We start from the raw sequence: 18,402 nt of genomic DNA on the forward strand, positions 1-18,402 counted from the left end.
ATGCGTTGAATTAACTGAAACTGATGCCCATTCAGAACTCTATCTTTCACCATGATCATGAGTTCAGAATTTTTTGTCTGACCCTGTGATTCCTCAGATATGTTACCAGACCCGTTTTGGCTTTTGGACTATACAAACAAAACAAACAACACAAAAAAACCCCCCAAAAAACAAAAAAAACAACCCATTTAAGCTACAATGTGCTGCACCTTGATGTACCAGGACATCAAGTACATTGTCACAACTGTGAAAATGGATCGTACAGTATCCAAGTAAAATCCCACACTCTAGAACTGCGTGGTTTGTGTCAGTTATTTTAGTAGTCAGTCTGATTAAATGAGTTTCTTTTCGCCTTGTTGACCTTAACATACCTAAACGTGTGCACTCCACACCCTTCTCTTCCATGTAGTACACTCCCAGACTCCAAAGACGAGTGCAGTGCTGTTTTTGGCACCAAACCAGCGCATATCCAGCCATGCCCATCAGAACTAGCTTCACTCACAGCAACGGTCTGGTTTGTTTGGGACGCCTCCCTCTTTCAACAATACACATCTGGAAATAGAATATGCAGTGCAGTAATGACAGAGCATTTATTTAATGGCTCTGGTGACAAGTGGCAAACAAAATAAACACAGAAGTTATGGCAAAATTTACTGAAGTCAATTTTTGTGTTTGCTGCTGAAACTTCAGGTGAAGTGCTCTGTATCCTTAGCCTTTGAGTATCAAAGGATGTCCACGTGCGGAATAGTATTTTAATTTTTGTGGGTACTTTGCTAAATGTCTTCACTCCCACCGCGCTCTGATTGAAATCATTTGGCCCGGTCATAACGATATCTGACGTTTCCAAGGTTGTTTCAGGTCGACTGGCCAATACTTCCGACACTTGTTGACCTCAGACCGAGGGTTAGTGCGCTGATGTAAAACTAGCAGTTTTGTGTGATCTGATAGTTGTTTGAAACATCAGGAAAGAAAAAAAAATGAAGGTCATGTCCTACTAATTAATGAGAGAAGGCAGTGATGAAATGAAATCATCTCCTGGATTATGGTAATTATTAAGTTTCAGTCGGATACACTGGCCTTTTTACTCATTCACTTTGAAGACGTGAACTGTCCTCCGTTCAGGTGAACTGAGGTTTGTTGTAGATACGGTTGTTTATCTGAGTAAGGCAAGGGTACTATGAAATGAGGCTTGTTCCATGAGGATGTGTTGGTGTGCTTTTAATTATAGCGGAGCAGGAGGAGACAAAAAGCTGAATGTCGTCTGTCAGCTGGAAAGAACATAATGTTGGCATAGTTAACTTGGAGTAAACAGATTTCAGCAGATGGGAAAGAAATGTTTTTACCCCTCGAGCTAAGAAGAGCCACCGATTTGAACCAATACAGTGAAGACTTACAGCAGAGTATTACTGCATTTGCTTTCTGCAAATACGATACTGAGGACATATGACATTGAATACAGTATAAAGGAAGTTTGTGGAGTGACCGACGTGATTACTCATTAAACGTGGTCTGATTTCATCAAGCTGAAGTTGTCTGGCCATAGTTCGCTCCTGCTTCTGCAGTATTGGTCAGAATTTAACCAAACTTGCAATGATCACCCAAATTGTGATCATAGTCACAGTCAAGGTCATTGTTGTTGGTCTCAGTGGATTTTAATTATTAGTGTGCACAATCCCGCTAACTAGTGACAAGAAAACGTATCCTTTTCTTTCTGTAGTTCACACATTACATGTGAATTGTGATGATTGTGAGACGCATGAGCTGCTATTCACTCACGGCGGCGTAACATCCGATTGAGCCATGTAAGAATAAAGGAGGTGTTTATCCAGAGAATTCGCACAGTGAGCAGAAGTCATGGTTGTTGCCTCCTTGATGCTCTGCAGAACATTTTCTATTGTCAGGAAACATGTCCGACTGAGACTCGCGTGACATTATGAAGCATTCATGTGTGGAAATCCTTTTCATCATAACTATTCAAAACACAATTCGACTTATCGAATGCATAAACGTTGTACTGTTCATGCCTTTAACACAATGAGTAATCACTCACATTGCGTGCTAGAAAAAGTAAGCAAACCTATGTGCTAAAGACTGATATTCTTTTTGGTGTTCTAGTTTAGGAGATGATGAAAGTTGTCAGTGTGTGCACCTTTAGAAGTGATCCTCACAATAATTAAAGTCAACACTTGCAAGTACAACTGTTTGTTTCAGAATTTATCTGTTGTTCAAGCCCCTGAGTGCCTAAAGCTACAAAATGTAAAATCAACTTGGTGGCCTGTACAAAATAATAACCTACAACCTCTTCTTTTTAGGTTATTGACTCACTGGGTGTCATGATCTACAAAGCTCTAGACTATGGCCTCAAAGAAAACGAAGAGCGCGAGCTCAGCCCGCCGCTGGAGCGCCTCATCGACATGATGACCAACACGGAGGAAACGGAGAGTGACCCCTGTCCCGACGAGGGCTACGAGGCCACAGAAGAAGAGGATGAATGCGAAGAAGAGGAGGAAGGGGACCTCGTGTCTGATGGCTCCAGCAGTACAATCAGTAGCATCCGGAGCTATCGAGACATCATCATGGTAGGGTTTAATTTTATTAAGATACACATGTAATCGGTTTGCAATGAGAGCTTAGTTTGTCTGCCAGATTCCTTGAGTACATAAATCTGTTCTCAACACGTGCTGCTTCTATTAACTCTAATAATTAACTACAGTGTTCCTGCTGTAGAGCTTCATCAGTCTGATCACTTGGTCCATAATGGATTGAAATGGCAGAGCAAATTGAAATAAAGCAAAGCTATCGCAGGCATATGAAATGTGTGGCTTTCTGTTTTGTGTGGAATAAACTGCCGTATAGTTTGTGTGCTTGCCACATTTTTACAGCTGGCTTATTAAGAAAGCAGTGCAGCCGCATGTAATCACCCCAGCACAAACGTTTTCCCCTGATAGAAGCTGTCACACTGTAAATTCCCCAAGTAGCTTCTGAATAAGACGGGTAATTATAGCCCTGTAAACACACTGGTATTAAGGGAATGGGGTTAGAAGGTTTCACAGCCTGTGTTATAAAGCCTTATAAAACTGATGTGGAACACAAATTTCAGGTCTGTTTGCTGCCTGTGTGCATCTTCCCTAAGCTCTTACTCCTCCAGCAATCACTCTGTTCAGTGTAAAGTCATTATGGCATGGCTGCGGACAGATCTGGCACATCTACATCCAGTCTTATTCTCTTCTGACAAACAGAGGTATGTCACTTTGAAGTTCCAGCGAAACGTGAAGCTGGTACAGTATGACAGGACCTGCTAGCTGGCATCCTACTTAGACAGGAATATTTAAATGTTAAAGTGCCGAATGGGTTTGCTCATTGCTCTTGTACAATGGAGTGAACGGAGGCTACATGAGCTGGTATTGTTCTACTGAAAGTGAGTTAGGGGTTTGGATCCAGCCACATTTATGCCAATTATGGCTCATCAAATGAAGCCCTGAGTTTAACATCAAATTTAACTCCATATTCTTATGTTTGCACACTTGATTTCCAGAAGTCGTGCTGTTATTTTGCAGTTTCACTTGGTTTTTCCATATAAACACTTTTTTTGCATGTTTCCACAGAGAATTGTTATCAGTAGAAACAATGGAAACGACAGCTGCTGTGATATTTTAAGAATGTTTTAACTCTCACTTCTCAGGTGTCATATCACCTGTTATTTTCCCATCGTGACAAGAAGGCGTCTGTTTGCAGAGTCAGACATTTTTTCAGCTTGCCAAGCCCTTTACCTGAAAATGAAAATATGCCATCCATCTGGTTCGGTATTGTTTTTTTGGAGATTATTTGACAGCGCATGCATAACTCCTTCAGGTAACTCTTATTGTCACAACAATTGGACTCGGATACCACGCAGGTCGGAGCTTTAAATGGTGCGCAACCAGTGATTGTCAAGCAGTGTTGTTCCAGCTGGACAAGCAGGTTTAGTGTTATTTTTGTCAAGTTCCCCAACATCACACGAGCCTTTAGCCACGCATGAGGCATGACTGAGAATTAAAATGCCCACTTTGGTCCAGATTGGAGTTAAATTAGTCTCAATAGGGTTACAAAAGTGTACAAAGTGTATGATCCACAAGCATAAAGACTATTTACAAATGTACATAAAGGTTTGTGTGTAATTTGGAGTACTGACAAATGTGTGCTTCAATCCACACACAGATATAAAGCAGCTTTATTGATTGTTTATTCCATAAGCACCAGTATATGTAATACATTGCATTCTTTGCCTCTACAGCTATGTTCTTCCCACCTACCCAGTCCATCAGATGCCCCCAACCATTACCAGGCTGTGTGCCGGGCTCTGTACGCCGAGAGCAGAGAACTGCGCACTTTCTTGGAGAAGATCAGGAGTGCCAAGGAGGTATGAACTTTTGATGTGTGACATTATGACGTTATTGCTAATTGAAGTGCAGATGAGTGCGACAGTCTTCTGCACTTACCTATTTTAAATGTTATCGCTACATTTCCAAAGTTGGGTGAACTTTTATGTAAGTCACTCAAGAACTAAGAGGGCACGTCACAAATTTCTCATATTATAAACATGAGTGCTAAGAAAAACTGATGGACAGAACAGACTGTGAGAAAGGACCAAACTCTTTTCTAACGGTTTTACCACTCTGGTTTGGTACATATGTTTGCTTAAACTGCTGGAATAGGGATCTATTCGGCCAACGGACTTATTGCTGGGGAAAGAAAATCCCAGAGTGGTGCCCAGAAGCAGAAACAACAGTCCACGAAGTGATTATAGTACAGATTGACTGAGACGGTGGGTGTCCCTGGATGACCCTCTTGTTAGGCCAGCCATGAGCTCGAGTGCTTGGCATAACTTAATTCTGAATGGGCATGTTCTGGCATCCTCTCTCAAGTAGCTGTGCTCAACCTAACAGGAACGGTTGTGTAAGCGGGATGTTTTTACTGGAGTAGCTGAGAGTTATTAGGGTGGAATACCCACTTGTGCTGTTTTTCCTTTTTTTTTTTTTTAATTTTATTTATTTTATTTAGAGCAATATAAATTATTTTTTACAGTCATGAGGGGAAAAACGATTCTCAGTTGAATAACTAAATATGCCCTTACTGCTTCCATATTAAGAGGTTAAGTAGCAGGAGGCAGGTGCTGCTAATCAAATGCTTTTGATTAACTGATCATCAGCAAGTCTTAGCAGCCCTATATATTAAAAAAAAAAGAAAAGGGGGGGGGGGGGGGGGAGAGGTTTTGCCAGTTTCTGGTATGAGTGTTAATACAATGGCATGATCTTCCCAGGAGTGGATGTCTCAACAAATTCACTCCAAGTTCAGAGTGCATTGCTCAGAAAAAATGCAAAAGACCCAAGAGCTATGTCTCAGTTTACAGGCCTCAGGTGGTATGTTCAACCTTAAACCTTAGTGCAGTGCAATTAGAAAAAGACTGAACAAGTATGGCCTGTTTGGAAGGGTTGTCACAGAAAGCCTCTGCGCTCTAAAAAGATCATGTCTGCACAGCTTTTCTCCAAATGTAGACAAACTTACCCACTTTGTCTCATCTGTCCGAAAGTATGTTGTTCAAAAAGTCTTGTGTTTTGTTTAGATGCAGCTTTATAAATATAAAACAGCATATGAGCGCAAACGACTAATACCAACGATAAAGCACTGAAGTGGAAGGGTGACAGTTTGGGCTTGTTTTGCAGCCACCTGGGCACTTTGCAGAGATTGAGTTGACCATGAACTCCTCTGTGTACCAAAGTATTCTGGAGTCAAATGTGAGGCCATCTGCCTGGCAGCTAAAGCTTTGCTGAAACTGGACAGTGATCCCAAGAAAATCAGCAAATCTAAAAAAATAAAATAAAATGGCTGAAAAAGAGTCAAGATGCTGCAGTGGCACAGACCAGATTGAAAGGCCGTGGTGGGATCTTAAGAGAGAAATAAGTTTAAGGAGACCATGTAGCAAAGCCAGAAATGGTAGGTTTGCTGTACAATATGTACTGTAAACACTAGCTTCTGTAGCAGGCATGATTCATGCAAACAGTCTTATGTAAGACGGTGTGGTTATAGAATCAAGTTTAACTTTATTACAGCAATTTAAAGAGCTCACAGGATTGCATCAGACCACTGCTGTATAGGGGACTGGCTGTAGCCTTAAAGGCCTCTGGATGATTGCTAATAAGCAACCATACACTGTACCTCACACATCACACATGCTTCCAAATTAGGAAATGATCAGTTTTTCTTAGTTTCTCTCACCGTTTCAGACTTTTCTCTAACAAGATTGTGAACAGCATTCTTCTCTTGGGAGCCAGCCAGACTAGAAACCAATGTAAATGTATTGAAAACGGCGTCACTGACTCTGTTATCATCGTTCAAAACAGGAATGACCCCAGGGAAGTGAAGGTGGGAGATGCATATGCAACTTTCATATCACTTTCACTGAAAGACAGAGGTCGGAACAGTGGGAGTCGGAAGTTAAAATATTACATAACAATTTTTATTTATTTATTTATTTATTTATTTATTTTTTCCCCTTAGGGACTTCTTTCTTTGATCTAAAACCCTGGTGTTATGGTAATTTGTCATTTTAAAATTGAGATTAACCAGCACAGAAAAAAGATTGAAAGTATTGGACATGTCAGGAATGAGGTTGATCTTGAGCAGTATCACAACTGAAGTAGGTCACCCAGAACAGTTCTGCATAACAGATTCAGCAGTCACATATTAATGGCAGTCATTAGTTGTTCATTGACCTTTTTTTTTTTTTTTTCCCCCTCTGGCATAAATTCGATTTCAAGATGAGAAGGATCCACCTGGTCATGTGAATCCACATTTGTTTAATTAAACAGGCTGCCATGACATTATGGGCAATATGCCTGGGACCTTAACCTAATATTTGTCTGGGAGAGAGTTGGGCACAAGTTCACTACCATCACTTTGCTCATTTTCTGTCTCATTTTTTCCTTGCTAACATTCCATGTTATCCCATTTTGCTATCTTGCCTAGAACCTTCGGAAGATGGAAGGGGAGACTCAGGAAGAACCTGTTAAAGACCTCAATGAGCTGCAAAATGCAGACTGGGTAAGAAGATCTACTTGGTACATCAATTATCACTTTAAGGCAGGAATGTCAAACTCATTGTACATCATGAGCCACATGCAGTCTACTTTGATTTTGAGTGGGCCAGACCAGTGAAAGGCATTGCAAATGCATAAGTGCATCACTAACCGTGCCGCTTGTATTCCAATCAGGCACGGTTCTGGGTACAGGTGATGAGAGATCTAAGACACGGTGTAAAGTTGAAGAAGGTCCAGGAGCGCCAGTACAACCCACTACCCATAGAGTACCAGCTCACACCCTACGAGATGTTGATGGACGACATCCGTTCAAAACGTTACAAGCTGCGGAAAGTCATGGTGAGGGTGTTTGGAGTTTTTTTGTTTTCGTCCTCTGTGTAGTTCAAAGACAAGCGATGGTTTTGTTCTGTAGCGTGACCTTCCATTTTTTTTTTTTTTTATCACGTCTTCATGTTACTTTTAATGTCTTCTCCCAGGTGAATGGGGACATTCCTCCACGGTTAAAGAAGAGCGCACATGAGGTCATTCTGGAGTTCATCAGGTCACGACCTCCTCTCAACCCTGTGAGTCGTGCAGAACACGGTGTCAGTAATTAGTATGGAGGCTCAAAATCAATAAAAATACATGAATTTATTAATTTGCAATTACACACAATAATATTGTATTTGATAAATATATATATACACACTTTTAAATGTATTATCTCAAACAAATTTTGGCATTAATCTAAAAATATGTCCTGTTTATTTGTTGCTTGATTAGCTCTCGGTCACACAAAACTTGAAACCAGTCAGTAACCAGGCAACCACTGGTCAACAGGAAAGCAGTTGGTGAGTGGTTGTTCACGGTCGCTAGGGAAAATTGGTTGCAAAGCCATAAAGCTCATTTTTCTGCAGTTTTCCCATTTTAGTGGTCCTGGTTGCCAGGGCGCCCACTGCCTGTCTCTTAAGTTGGATTTGATCTTAGTTCTCTAGTGAACCCTTAATGGGCTTTAGCCATTAGCCAGTCAACCAATAGTACAATAGTACCAATTGTAGTATGCTCAAAACACACTTTAAATTATAGCTCGTTTAAGCTGCATCCGTGAGAAAGAAATTTTTTTTTTTTTTAATGGATATATAGCTTTGTTTAGGGAAAAAAAAACTTTTGTGAGCAAAATAAACAAGTAAATAAATAAAATGACAGATATAGAAGCAAAATAAAGCAGACATATAATATTGCATTTATAAAAAAAAAAAAAAGCAAACAAATCTTCTGTTATACACTAGATTTGACATTTTAATGACATCAGTTTAATTATTGAATCCTAAATTTACTTTAAAAAAAAAAGCTTGGTCCTTTGTAGCATGTGTCAGTATGGTATAGTATTTAAGTATACCTCATGTACTCCACTTTCAGTACAGTAAAATTGAACTTGGACAGTGACGTGACAATTGTCGTCTATATTCAGCACAGCTGTGAAAACACTGAAGTCCGTGACATCAATATTTAGTTGTCACTTATGATACCAGTACCCTGCCATACACGATGCTGCAGATGCCAGATAGCTGAGTGTGAATGTTGACACATGCAAGTCTATCATTGCTTTTAGCTAAATGATTAATTTTGACTGAGAAAATAGCTGAACGACGTCATCACGCACTCTTTCAGAGCAGAGGTGTGAGAGGAAAATCTTGGTAATCAAGTACGCACTCCTGATTGTCACGACAGGTCTCTGCTCGCAAACTCAAACCACACCCTCCGCGTCCCCGGAGCCTTCACGAGCGACTGCTGGAGGACATAAAAGCAGAAAGGAAGCTGAGGCCGGTTTCACCCGACATGATCCGCAGAAACCGCCTGGGTGAGATGACGATTACACAAACCCACGCTCAGAAATGATTCTACTTATGGCCTGACATATAAGCACGAACTCGCACTGCTCTGACTCACATGCAAATGTATTGATCTTTAGAAGAAATCTCTCTGGGGGAGCGTTGTTCTTAACTTTCTGCATGACAGCTTTCAGTGAACCTAACCCATCCACTCAGGACATAAAACATTATCCATGAATTAATCATTCTTAACTGCAGCCATCACGAGTACTCTAACAGCCTGCTTCCTGCATCGATCTCCTCGCTTTATTAAAGGTGTCAGTGTTTAAACAAGGATCATGCTGACTGCAGCTGTGAGCCTTCATGTCTTTAGTATAGCTGTTACTGCAGTTGCCCAAAGATGCCCAGGTCTCTGCGTGTGACCTTAAGTGACATTACTCATTATGTAATGCAGTGCCTTTTGAAGTGAGCAGTACATAGGTCGTAATCCTCTTTTAGTATATAATGGTTATACATGGACTGAACATGGTTTCAATTAAAGCTAAAAAAGCAGCAGTCTTTACCATTCAGTGTTCTGTGCAGTTCATAGACCAATCCCTTTGTAAGTGACTTCAGTAAACTAATGTTCAGTTGTTGCATAATCGTACATATGGGGCAATTCTGTTAAACTGTTTATGAAAATCTGAGATTATGGAGCCGTTGTGAACGCATGGACGTGTTAAACTGGGATGATTCTGACATCATCGTCCATTATAACATAACATTTTCTTTGTTTTCTATTTTGCTTCCTTTCTTTCCTTTTTTTCCTCCCAAATATGGGCATATCTGTCAGTCATGCGACCCCTTAGCATGTCTCACAGCTTTGACTCATCAGGTAAAGTTCATGTCACCTGTTATGTTCTATCCTATTGTTGTGCCCGTGTTTTATTCTAGGCTATTTTTTAGGATTTAGATTCTTGCTTCTCCCTGATTTAAACACACCCCACATACTTCACGCTTGTGTTGTACAAGTGCATTTATGACACACTACTGTCACTTACTGGCTGTTTATTATAAAGACACTTTCTGAAGGTGAGAGGAAAGATGGGTCAGCACAGTGCACCTTAATCTTAGGATGCGTGAAACTGTGTTGGTAATGTTCTGTTGCTGGGGTGATTTTTGGGGCAGCCTGTGGACACAATAAACGTACAAACTCCAGAGAGGGAGGGGATATATTTTAGGGGAGATGCTAGTCACAGAGGCTGTCTGTGGTATAGCTGTTATGAGATGGCAATTGGGCCAGAGCCAGTAAAGTGAGATTACAAATCATCACTCTCTCTACAGCTTGCCTCCTGTGCTGGTCATCCTAATCCTCCCTCTCAATGTGAAAAGTGAAAGAATTATGTAACGCTGCTGTCAGCAGCCTAACCCCTTAGATAAATGGTTGGGAATGGGAGATGACTGTTCGAATGTAGCGTTACAGTTCACGAGGTGACCACAATCCAAATTATGTACGAGAATAACTTTTAGCACTGTGGCTGCACTCATTGTCTTTCCCTGCTTCCTCCCCCGCACTTCCCTTCGTACGCCTCTCCCTCTGTGCTTTCTAGTTTACGCACAATGTGTTTAAGCTTTAATATAGACCACTATCGCACAGCGTCCTGTTAATTCACACCCGGGGTCTGTACTATGAAGCGGGCTACAATTGTGATTGCGCAAAGCGCTGTCAGTCGCAGGTTTTCACATCTCCAAGTCAACCCAGGTTTCCTGATTCCAGCTAGAGGTGGTTTAATTTACATAGAGCTGCATACTTCTCGCAAGGATGGATAGATAGATAGACACATACATGTGGATATATATAAATTGTGAATCTCAACCTCCTTATTCTTTATGGCCCACACTCTGAGACCCACTGGATTAATGTGTCCCTGAGATTTACTCTTGGGTAAGGCTGTCTTAAGTTTATTTTTCCAACTGCAACCCAGGTGGTGTTAAAGGCTCAAGTAAAGAATACATATTTATTAAAACTACAGGGCAGCCTTCCAGATCTTCTCGGACCCCCGAGTTACCTCGCTAAGCCCGCAAATGCTGCTTCATTGTACAGGCCCTCTGCTCTGACAGATGCTTGTCGCTGTCGAGTCCTCCCCGTGGTTCTAGTCTGGTGTTTGTTAACGTCTGTGTGAGCTTCGACTGAAGGTTATATTCCCTTAATTCATCTGCAGGTGCAGGGAAAAGCATCAGCACTCCTCAGGACTTGTTCCGCAGCTCAGGTAAAGCACACACGGACCGGCGTGTCGTGGCAACTTTGGAGTCTGTGTGACAAAGCAGGAGTGTCGTGAAAATGAGTGAGGGGAAATTGATGAGAAAATCTGAACCGTTGGCATGTGGCTGAGGTTTATCTTCCTCAATTCTGCCTCTGTGGTGTCCTGTCATAACACTGTAAAGAAGTCTTTAATACCAGCTACTGAAGGAGTTGACTCGTGATGTGTGGTTCATGTGTACATGTGACATCTGTAACAGTGTCTCTGTTTATTATGTTGGACGCTGTATCTTCCCGCTTTAATTGACTGTGTTTGACCCACAGACACTCCTGATGCTCGGAGGAAGTTGACCTGCAGCACCCATTCACTGTCCAGCAGCACAGCAGGACCAAATCAGGGCGGCGGGCAGGCGCTTAGCCAGAGAAAGAGGGTGCTCAAAGCGCCCACGCTGGCGGAACTGGACGGCTCAGATTCCGATGTAAGATGTCTGACTTGTATGATTGATTGCAAATGATCATGCGTGTCATGTGACTTCATCAGAATCTTGGTTATTATGCCAAAAGAGCAACAAAATTATACACAGTCCTATTTGGTGCAAAGAAAGAAAACAAACCATCTTAACTTTTTCATGCACAAAATTAAAAAGGAGAATTTCTAATAAGCAGTATAAAACAAATATTTAAAAAAAATAGATATGTATGTGATGGCTTCTTGAGCTCAGAGCATCATTATGTCTAAAAGAATCTTATTCCACAACATTGCTATAATATGGTTAAAGTGACATTCTGATTTAGTAGCTAAGCTCTCACAATTATTAATGACACGTTAATAATAGGCACACAAACTTGATTGTGGTAGTTATGAATTTTCGATGAATTGCTAATATGTCGTTTTCTGGATGACAGGAGGAAACCACGCGGAGCAGCTCCAGCATGTCCACGTCTTTGATAGAAGACACGTCTCCTGACTCCGTCGCAGCCACGAAGGGTATTAACTTTTGAACATAGTGTATTACACAAATTAAATGTTCCCTCTCTGGCAGACTTTTTCATGCATATTTGTGTCCCATGTCTCCAGCTCCAAAGTTCCTGCCTGTCTCCGCCACTCCACAGCCAGACAAGCGACAATCTTCACAGAGGCGGCACTCTATCGACAAGGAGTCCCCTACCAGCGTCAGGCCTTTCTTACCACCATCCAGACAGAGCTCAAAGTCTTTGGTACGTTACCTTGTGGAGGCTATTTCTATTGGACTCTGTTTATGACAGATCTTTATCATCTAAATGATTTTTAAAAAAAAAAGTAAATATAAAAGCAGATACTCGGAAGCATTTCTGAATGCAGTTCATGACCCACCAGTTACATCGATTAACAGCACCAGACGTACAATACGTCTGTTGAATTTACTCCTGTCCTGTGACCGGCCATTGGTTTGCAGTGAGGTCACTGGTTTTCTCTGACTCTGAGCGTGGTCCTATGATTCTAGTGAAGTTGATGGATCTAATTGAAAGCACAGGACAGCGCTGTACGAAAAGGATTTAGGTCAAGTTGGTTTATTCTCACTATTTATGTATTTCTTTTCCTTTTTCTCCCCCCCCCCCAACACTGCCAAACCCAGATCTTCTAATTAAGCCAGACTCAACTTTTAAAAGTCTGCAGTGATGCATGTCAAGAATTAGAAGGCTTTCACAGAGAGAACTTCATATTTTAAATCTTTGATCCCTAATCCTTTCCAGAATCTTTCATAATTAGTGACAAATGTTGCTGATTCTGTTGTTTCCATTAAAATCTGTCCAGTTGACAGTAGAAACAACAAACAGTGACGAGATTAATCTAAGACATCTTTGATGAGTCACTTTTAAAAGTTGGAATAAAAAGTTACTGTTCATTAATACTGGGATGTTAACTCTTTCTCCCTCAGATTCCTGCTACGGGTAACCCTCGTTTCTCTTTCTGAGTTAAGCAGTTTGTCTTATTTCAGACCTGTTTCCAGAACAAAATGATTGAGTGTGCATCAGAAGTTGGTGGGAGGGATTTCTGCCTGTGCAGCTTTTCCCTGGTTTAAAACACCCTCTCAAACTTCATTCATATAAGAAGCTGAAGCTCTTTAGTTAATGTAGAACAGTCAGGTCTTTGTTGCATCCCCTCCCTTTCTCGTACTCCTGTTATATCTCATTTACATGTTTACTCTGATTAGCCATCTTCTTCCAAAGACTCACTTTAAATTATTTCTTATTTTCAAATGCTACAGCTAATGACGGATCCCAGTGGCAAGGTAACTAGGTCAATTTCCTGTTTATCGATTTATTTATTTATTTGCAATGTCCACTAATCCTAACAATTAGTACTAAGGAATGCATGCATGCACGCAAGGGAGAAAGTGATTTAAAGGAATGCCATGCCAAGTATTATGGCAGGAATGCCATAATACTAAGTGCAATAATCCTTTCTGTCATCGTTGTATTTTTACTCAGTTGTATATAGTATTTGTATTCTATTTTTATCTTATTGTATATTTATTTTATTTTATTCTACTGTATATAGTATTTTATTTTATTCTATTCTGTACAGTTGTGTACTGTATTTATTCTTATTGTATTCTAATTTTTGCCTCATAACTTTTGCACTGTCCACTTCCTGCTGTGACAAAACAAATTTCCCACGTGTGGGACTAATAAAGGTTATCTTATCTTATCAAGGTTGGAAGATGCAGCCTAAAGCCTATCACTGTATCCGGCTTCTTCAAAGCTGTTTTTTATTGCTAGATGTACTCTGTGTGGTTTAGTTGAGGGAGCTGGCCGTATAGTGTGCGCAAGAGGCAGCACACAAGCTTTGTACTAGGATTTGGTAGAGACCGAGGTCTATGTGAGGACACCTGATTGGGTGAAGTTCAGGTGGGGAGCGGATGTGTGAAAGGATTTTAATGGACTGAAAGGAAAGCTGCAATGTCAGTGAACAGCCTTCCTTTTGAGGGGTACATTGAGATCAAAAATGAAATGTCAAGCCAGATATATTTGTTAAAAATTAAGTAATCCTATGTGCTCATGCATGTTTGAATGTGATGATGTAATCCAGAAGTTTTTTTTTTGTATATCTTTTTATTAGATTTTATGCTTGGTTACAACGTTGGCTGTAAGCTGATGACAGACCACCTAATGGGTTCATGCAGTTCTTGTATTAAATTTTACTGAGCGTACTGTGTGTGATTAGCTCGTTGGAATATAAGGTCTTGCTTCTGTTTAAATATCCTGTTCCCTCTGTCTGCTGGTCAGGTGGATGCCGGCAGTGGTGCTCAGGGCTCGGTATGTCGCCACTACTGCAAAATATCAAATTGTATCACCTCCAAGCACTGTGTGGGGGAACCATCCTGAATGGCGTCTAATTCAATCGGCTTGTTTTTTAGATGAATGGGACCTTGTGTTGTAAATGCTTGAGTGAATGCAACATCTGTGGCGTACTGAAAATAACTCAGGGAAGATTATATATGAGGCCAGATCTTATACAAGCACTCAATCCCAGTAAATGATGATGATCAGTAGATGTGCTCCCTGAGACATTTTCCCCCCTGTGGACTTCTTTTGTAAAACTCCAGATGAGAGCTCAGCTGGCACCATGATGGGGGATTCTCTTACAGATTGTTTCCTTGGAAACATCTGGTGAATAACAGGAGCTCAAAACGTGTTTTTGACAGAGAATAAAGCAAATCTGGATTAAAGTAAAGAAATCCTAGAGTTGTGGTTCCAGCATGGGAGGTGTTGTGTTGCATCACATGGAGGTTCTGCATTTATTTTCACAGCGGCGGTGTGAAACTGCCATTCTCACATCTCGTTGCATGTTTAGGTGATGTGGTGTGCAGTGGGGCATTTTTGTTTGGGTTTGTCAAACACATCACTGTCTGTGTGTTTGTGAGCATGGTTTGATGATGTGATGCATGTTTCCCCCGCAGGAGGAGTTCTGTTATCCGGCGGAGTGTTTGGCTCTGACGGTGGAAGAGGTGATGCACATCAGGCAGGTCCTCGTCAAGGCCGAGCTGGAGAAGTTTCAGCAATACAAAGAAGTCTACAACGCTCTCAAGAAAGGAAAGGTACAAAACCACCTGTAAACTTATGGTTTTCTCTTAAACTGATAATTTGTCACATTGATTTTGAAACGCTAGTGCACCTTCCTCACCTCAATTTTTGTCCTCCCCTGTCCAGCTTTGCTTTTCTTGCAGGATTAAAAGGTTCTCCATCTTCACCTGGTCCTACACCTGCCAGTTCTGCAAAAGGTAATTTGAATCGCTGTTAAAAGGACAGCTCGACTTAAAGAGGGAGACTCCAACATTTAAACAAAGTCTGTATTTGACACTGATTCCCAAATTTATAGTTTTCCTGTTTACGTACCAAACATACCCAATTGGCCTCATATCAAACAGCCACATGCCCAGCACATCCTGGCTGGTATTTCATTAGTCGATAAATCTACTGGATGCATATGAGTAGTTCTACATTTTTCATTGTTTTTCTTCAAACGCGTACGTTATTTAAAGTGCTTTCTGCACTGCAGAAGTCTGAGTCGAGACTAAAGAAACCAAACTATCTACTGTAGGAGCTCGTCTCTCTGGCTCTGCTGCATTAGTTTCTGTTTTAAGCTTTAAGTGACAGTTTGACAGGAGTGCAGTACAAAATCAGTGAAGTGGTTTTCACGAATTTCCAGCTTATCAGTTTTTTAAATTTTTTTCAGACCTGTGTGTTCCCAGTGCTCGAAAAAGGTACGAGACTGTCAACTGCTACTTGAAACATCAGTTTAGTATTTGACACTCATTCTTTAAGACCTACATGAGCCTTTTTAGTTCAGTTGTTTTGTATCTCTTTGCCTCAGATGCGGCTGCCGTCTAAGCCCTATTCCACACTGCCTATCTACTCTCTGGGTCCCAGTGCTGTGGTTAAAGAAGACACAGGCACATCTGCCTCAGCTGAGCCAGACAAGCAGCCGTTTGGGTCTGCGCACACCCGGCACAGTCTGCGCAGAAGGTGACTTAATAATCGGCAGCATCATCGTGTTGTGGCTGCGACTGCTTTCCTGTGTGTGCACAGATATTCACTCAGTTGTCTCTGTTTAGGTTGTCCAAGCACAGCATCAGCAAAGACGGGCGGTCGCAGGATGAGCTAGAGCTGCCCAAGGAGCTCACTGAGGACTGGGTCACCATGGAGGTCTGTGTGGACTGCAAGAAGTTCATCACAGAGATCATCACCTCCAGCAGGCGCAGCCTGTGCGTGGCCACCAAGCGGGCCCGCCTCAATCGCAGAACCCAGTCGTTCTACATGTCGTCGTCCAGCTCTGTCAACTTCAGGCCTTCGGAGCGAACCATCAATGAGTTGTAGAACATCGGACTGGTCGGTGCACTTTAAGTTAAGCTTTGTCATTCAATTAAAAAAAACAAACAAATAAAACAACAACAAAAAAACCAACAAAAAACTCCAAAACAAACAAAAAAAACCCCTCCCACAGTGATGTGTGTACATAAAGTGGAGTTTCGCAAAGAAGTAAGAAGTGACCATGTGGCCGGTCCATTCCAAGCTAAAGCTAGTAAAGTTTCTGATACTTCATCCTCCTCTCAGATTGGCTGAGAGGAGGGATGCAATGTGGGTCACAGAGAGCAGCCGAGCTTCTGCATGTGGGTGACGTTATCGAGCTGCTGATGTCACCATCATGAACCGGGGTAAGGATGAGTGGGAGCGAATGACACAGAAAGCCAAAAGGTGCAGTGGTATCGTGTAAATAGTTCAAAGGCCCAATCATAGTAGGTTTTCCAGTTCCTGTTTACGTCTAGCACTCAGGAAGAACAAACGATTGTCTTTTGACAGAAATGCACTGTAGATCTTCCCGTCAGGTCTGCTGGGGTAGATGTCTGCCAGTCCCCTGCCCCTCTGATTCTTCCAGCAACACTTATGCCAAAAGTTACATCTCTTCTTTTTTTTTTTTTCTTTTTTTTTTTAAAAGCCAGTTTAAATGTATATTTGCTATGATCTCATGTGGCTGATACAGCACGTTGAGGGGTTAAAAATAGCCTGGTTATTTTTCTGGGTGGGTTTTAGTATTTAATTAAATGTATAATCAATTCTGTGCCTGGTGCCAAAATGTAATTTCTTTCTCTGAATGCCTTTTGTAGTTACGGACCTACTGTGCATAAGGTTTGGTTTCTCACCATTCAGGCTGGCAATAGAAGCACAGACGTGTTGGGTTCGTGAGTGTGTACATGTTGTATATCTTAACTGTTCCAAAATTTGATTTAATATAAATCTGTAACAAAGTATAATTTTACCACGTTTTAGGATTTCTGCCTCAAGAGTTTCTTTATTAGAAAAAGTTGTTTATTATTATTATTAATGTTATTATGTTTCTGTCAATATAATAAAGTTTTATTTCTGTTCTTGTATAGTTTATAAACTTCTCAGTGTTATACCCTTCTAAATCACAAATAGCACTTTTACTGGATCAATTTATTGTTTATTTTTGTTCATTTGTCTTAAATGATTATGATTTATAATGTTTTGTTTCACCTCTTGGGGGTTCATAGTGCCATTTTCCCCACAGTTCATGAATGAAAATGTGTTTGAGCGACTTCTGGCTGCTTCACAGGAAGGACTAATTACTGAATCCACTAGAAACACACCACTGAATTGAATGTAGGCACTTTAAGTATAGGACTGTCATCCTTTACCAATATTTTAGCCTTTTCAAATCACACAGTCTCACACGTGTTCAAAGTGTGTGTTTTGGGGGTAAAAAAAGTTGTTACAAAATGAACACAAATCTTAACCAGGCTGTTCGACGATGATGCCATGTTCCAATGAAATAGTCCATCTGATAAGTTTTATTTTAGAGATCTGTAAAGGAACGTGTGCATGCTGTACTGTGGTTTTTTTTTTTTTTTTTTTTTTTTTGTTTATCAAGGAAATTCTAATAAAATCATCATGATTCTTAAGTCTGACTCTGTTGCCCTGTTACAGAATTCAGCCTTATATGCCTGCAGGCTTACAGAGCACTGTGCAAACCTGTGTTAGGCAGCAGAGGGCGATAGAGACAAAATAAAAATGAAACTGGTTTCTTCTCCATCAGCCTGCAGACACCAGGACATCAGGTGGTAAAGGATCTGTATTGCAGACAGATCCACAAGTTTTTCTGTACCATTTGTATCATCATCCATTTTCAGAAGCTTAAAATTAATTGAACAATTGACCGATAACAAATGTTGAACTCACTTTGAATATTTAACTGAAAAATGAAGTCTAATGA

At 40.9% G+C, this 18,402-nt stretch overlaps 1 protein-coding gene across 9 annotated transcripts in view; it reads left to right on the forward strand.

Annotated features, from left to right (window-relative positions):
- spire1a (spire-type actin nucleation factor 1a) overlaps nucleotides 1–17,547 on the forward strand; it is a 31,784-nt gene extending 14,237 nt beyond the window's left edge. The window contains exons 3-20 of one of the 9 annotated variants that reach the window (XM_026155974.2): nucleotides 2,313–2,579; nucleotides 4,274–4,399; nucleotides 7,006–7,080; nucleotides 7,251–7,415; nucleotides 7,553–7,639; nucleotides 8,787–8,916; nucleotides 9,720–9,761; nucleotides 11,089–11,136; nucleotides 11,451–11,605; nucleotides 12,033–12,114; nucleotides 12,205–12,344; nucleotides 13,376–13,399; nucleotides 14,397–14,426; nucleotides 15,071–15,208; nucleotides 15,321–15,391; nucleotides 15,847–15,874; nucleotides 15,985–16,136; nucleotides 16,226–17,547. In XM_026155974.2, coding sequence (XP_026011759.2) covers nucleotides 2,313–2,579; nucleotides 4,274–4,399; nucleotides 7,006–7,080; nucleotides 7,251–7,415; nucleotides 7,553–7,639; nucleotides 8,787–8,916; nucleotides 9,720–9,761; nucleotides 11,089–11,136; nucleotides 11,451–11,605; nucleotides 12,033–12,114; nucleotides 12,205–12,344; nucleotides 13,376–13,399; nucleotides 14,397–14,426; nucleotides 15,071–15,208; nucleotides 15,321–15,391; nucleotides 15,847–15,874; nucleotides 15,985–16,136; nucleotides 16,226–16,487 — 2,022 coding nt within the window. In that variant the 3' untranslated portion in view covers nucleotides 16,488–17,547. The remainder of the gene's footprint in view (nucleotides 1–2,312; nucleotides 2,580–4,273; nucleotides 4,400–7,005; nucleotides 7,081–7,250; nucleotides 7,416–7,552; nucleotides 7,640–8,786; nucleotides 8,917–9,719; nucleotides 9,762–11,088; nucleotides 11,137–11,450; nucleotides 11,606–12,032; nucleotides 12,115–12,204; nucleotides 12,345–13,375; nucleotides 13,400–14,396; nucleotides 14,427–15,070; nucleotides 15,209–15,320; nucleotides 15,392–15,846; nucleotides 15,875–15,984; nucleotides 16,137–16,225) is intronic. The other 8 variants (XM_026155976.2, XM_026155975.2, XM_026155977.2 and 5 more) reach the window with 8 other exon arrangements.
- Nucleotides 17,548–18,402: the final 855 nt, after the last annotated feature.

This window comes from Astatotilapia calliptera, chromosome 22 (assembly GCF_964374335.1).
Source record: "Astatotilapia calliptera chromosome 22, fAstCal68.1, whole genome shotgun sequence".
NCBI classification, from domain to species: Eukaryota; Metazoa; Chordata; class Actinopteri; order Cichliformes; family Cichlidae; genus Astatotilapia; species Astatotilapia calliptera.